Genomic DNA, 4,188 nt, shown 5'->3' with positions numbered 1-4,188 from the left:
AAAAGCATTCGATACCCTGGACCACGGACAGCTCATTGTTGCCATGCAGGAGTGTGGGGTCCGTGGCCCGGTGCTCGAGTGGTTTAGAAACTACCTAACTAACAGAACCCTAACCACTGTGATCGACGGAGAGAGCGGCGAGGAGGCCAGCGTGATCTACGGCGTGCCGACTGGTTCCATTTATGGTCCTGTAGGCTACATTATGCATGTGAACAGCATGAGTAACGTGGTTCAGAACTGTTCAACCTATATGTATGCAGACGACACATGCATAATGTACGCAGACAAGGACATAAAAAATGTCGAAAAATGTATCCAGAATGATTTTACAAACATAATTAAGTGGTCTCATGACAATGGCATCATTCTAAACATAGATAAAACAAAATGCATGTTAATTAAGTCACCTTATCTACGGGCCCCGAGCGATAATATTAATATAATAGGTCATACATATAATTGCTTACATAAGAACCAAGTCGACTGTAAATGTTCTAGTATTGAATTCGTAGATAAGTATAAATATTTAGGTCTAACTATAGATACCAAGTTCAACTGGGGCGTCCACATAGATATAGTATGCATTAAACTTCGAGCAGTAATGGCAAAATTGTTTAGCTTAAATAATATTGTAAACAGGAAAATATTGCACACCTTATATCATTCGTTAGCCGAGTCAATAATTTGTTATGGTTTAAACGCATATGGGCGAACTTTTAAAACTTACCTAGATAAAATATGTAACATCCAAATTAGAATAATTAAAAATATATTAGTTGATAAAAACACTAAACTTAATTGCAAACAAAACTACACGTTATTGTATAAAAAGTTAAAAATATTACCAGTTCATGAAAAAGTTGAATACTTATTATGTGTAGAAAACTATGGGCTTGACAGTTTTAAAATATGTAGAAAACCATTACGTAATTTTAGGGTAAGCACAAAACGAAAATATGTACAATATAATACTAATAATTATTACGGCCAAAGAACTCGTAAATACTTAATACCTAAGATTCTTAACCAACTAAACAGTTCAATCGATCAATGTAAGAGTAAACAGATGTTTAAAAGAAGATTAAAATCAATATTTTTAGATAATATAAATCCATAGTATATATGTATAGATTTATTAGTGTTCATTTGTATTATTGCAATATTGCACTAACCTTGGGTGAATATTTCACCTCACGAGAACGGCCTAGTACAATAATAAAACGTAACATCATAATCATAAGGCTCAGGGTCAATGTTGTCGTGAGGTGAAGTAGGTACGCATGCTGACCGTAGTGCTACAAACCGGTCATGTTGAATTATGGATATATTTGCATGGTAACAAATTTAGAGTTAAGTTAAACTTAGAATAGTACTACATAAGTTACATAACAGTTTGTGCTGTACTCTGTAGGTATAAGGCATAAAGTACTTACTTATAAAAATAATTGAGAGCGCACTATTCGCCAACAAACTGTCTACAGTTTGGCGAAACTTTTGTATACCTAAACATAAGTATATTTTTTTGAAATAAATAAATTAAAAAAAAAAAAAAAAATCACTTTATGATTCAAGAACCTACAATTAACACTCAGATTGTGATACAAGTTTAAAATTGATTTTCCACGGAAATACGACAGCCGTAAAAATATTGTAGACAGTGACACGTTTCGGCAACACGGCACACTGTACCTTTGCAGACCGTATTCTCAATAGCAATGTGCAAGTTGCAGAACAGTCTCAAATATTCAGGAACGCTTTCGCAAGTAACTGGATATATATACCTACTTATGTTATTTGGCAGTATAGGATAGTATGTTTTTTTGTTAAAGAAAATCTGTTTGCACCGTTAATTGATAGCCACACTTAGGAAATGCAATCGGTAAATAATTAATCAGAAAAATACCGGTAATTTATCGGTTTACTGTTTTTTACCAATTTATTACCGGTTTGCATTCTCTAGCCATACTAAGTACAAGCGAATAGACACGGAAGACTAGCTTCAACATATAGTTTAGTGACGTTTGAATTTCTTGTCGTGAAAATAAATGTTGTTAGCAGATTGGATAATTATATACGATTTCTTTCGATTGTTATTTTTTTCCAGTGCTTTGACATAGTTTGTTACAAAAATTACAGCTGGTTTATTGACAAAAAAAGACAAAAGAAAACGATATTACAGACACATGGACACGGTTTACATATAAGGTGACATCATGTTCATAATATTTTTAATACAATACATTTGTTTACGACTACGACTATTTGCTTTTAATGCAATTAATATAGGCAACATAGCTATTGACACAAATGTATCCAACATCAGACTTTAAGACTGAATGACAATTTTTAATTAGTTCATTCTGAGATTCATACGTCGATAGACCAATAGACATGGCTCTAGCCTATATTCTATTAGGTCTGTCCACTGTGGCCTATTTGTTATATCTTCATTTCACTCGCACCTTTAACTACTGGAGGGACCGGAATGTCCCGGGACCCGCGCCCGTTCCTCTGTTTGGGAACATAATGGAGTCCGCTTTACGTCGCACACATGCAGCATTCGTCATGGAAAAAATTTACCAGGATTTTCCAGACCATAAAGTAGTTGGAATTTACAGAATGGCGTCACCATGCCTCTTGATCCGAGACCCAGACATTGTAAAGCATGTCTTGATTAAAGATTTTGAAAATTTCGTGGATCGTGGTATACGTTTTACCGATAAAAAAATGGGTAGTAACATTTTCCATGCTGATGCGAAGACGTGGAGAATATTGAGGAACAAATTCACGCCACTGTTCACTTCAGGTAAATTGAAAAATATGGTGTGTTTGATGAACCAGAATAGTGAAAAAGTTTTGAGGCACATTGAAGGGTTAGTCCAAATGCAACCTGAACAAGAAGTTTATGAAATCATGGGCAACTTCACTATGGGATCTATAGCAGCTTGTGCGTTTGGTCTAGATTTGGACCCGACCGAAAAGAGTGCTACCATAGAAGCCATAAAAAAAATTAATGAAAAATTATTAGCTCTCTCTCACGCCTATGAATTAATATTACTGTACCCTGGATGGAAATTTGGTGTTTCAGCTTTTCCAGATGAACTAGTAGATTTTTTTAAAGGGCTCGTAGCTCAAGTAACTGCTGCAAGGAACGGGGTACCAACAAACAGAAATGATTTCATGGATTTACTATTAGAGATGAAACAAGCAAATACAGTACAGGGAAGTAAACGATTGGAAGGCAAGGACGCGGACAGATTAGAAATAACGGAAGATTTAATGGCTGCCCAGGCTTTTGTCTTTTACGCTGGAGGGTATGAAACATCTGCGACCACAATGTCATACATGCTTTACCGCCTTGCTTTAAACCTGGAGATTCAGGAGAGAGTGGCTGCTGAAATTGAAGAAGTCTTCGATCGATACGGCGGTGAAATAACTTACGAAGCGCTAAAGGATTTAACATATTTTGATAGAGTTTTTCATGAGACTCTTCGCTTGCACGCGGTTGGAGACCCTACTCTTCGGGTCGCTGCTGAAGACTACAAAGTCCCAGGAACCGATGTAACTCTTCAAAAAGGACTAACAGCTATTATTCCTAATATTGCTTTCCACTGTGATGAAAAGTATTGGCCTGATCCGTTGAAATTTGATCCAGACAGGTTCAGTCCAGAAAATGTGGCTAAGACACATCCAGCAGTATATCTTCCCTTCGGTATTGGACCGAGGAACTGTATCGGGGCCAGGTTTGCGAAGCTACAGATACGCTTGATGATGGCAAAGCTGCTCAGCAGGTTTAGAGTGGTGCCAACGGAGAACACGTCCCGCGAGTTCCGGTTTAATACGTACAACCTCGTGGCGTTCCCCATTGGAGGAATCAGGATGAAGTTGGTGCCTAGGCATTGAAACTTTGAATTTTTATGTAATAAAGTATAAGAATAACATTGGTATTGATATTTAATGACTCATTGAACTTATCGACCATAGTTTTAGTACTAGAATAATTATATTTGGGAGGTTTTACGGCACTTGTTACAACGTGATAGTCACGGTGACAAGAAAATACAGCGCGACCATAACAGGCATACTGGCATCCTGTATCTCGTATTGTTTTGATGTCTAGGACTCACAGATATCGGCTTAGGCGCGACAATCACACTCGCATTACACGCGCCCTCTCGGAATTGGGTG

The 4,188-nt window shown here is 37.0% G+C and overlaps 1 protein-coding gene across 1 annotated transcript; it reads left to right on the top strand.

The window, feature by feature from the left end:
* The first annotated feature begins 2,350 nt into the window (after positions 1 to 2,350).
* On the top strand, positions 2,351 to 3,921 carry LOC134796823 (cytochrome P450 6B5-like). The gene has a single exon (XM_063769037.1). It carries the CDS (start codon positions 2,392 to 2,394, stop codon positions 3,901 to 3,903), a length of 1,512 nt encoding a protein of 503 aa, XP_063625107.1. The 5' UTR covers positions 2,351 to 2,391; the 3' UTR covers positions 3,904 to 3,921.
* Positions 3,922 to 4,188: the final 267 nt, after the last annotated feature.

This window comes from Cydia splendana, chromosome 14 (genome assembly GCF_910591565.1).
Source record: "Cydia splendana chromosome 14, ilCydSple1.2, whole genome shotgun sequence".
Classification (NCBI taxonomy): Eukaryota; Metazoa; Arthropoda; class Insecta; order Lepidoptera; family Tortricidae; genus Cydia; species Cydia splendana.
Note: the sequence above shows the minus strand (reverse complement) of the source record. Positions and strands in the feature narration are given on the sequence as shown.

Coding starts and splice junctions, on each gene's coding strand:
- LOC134796823 (XM_063769037.1), top strand. CDS start 2,392: ATGGCTCTAGCCTATATTCTATTAGGTCTGTCCACTGTGGCCTATTTG.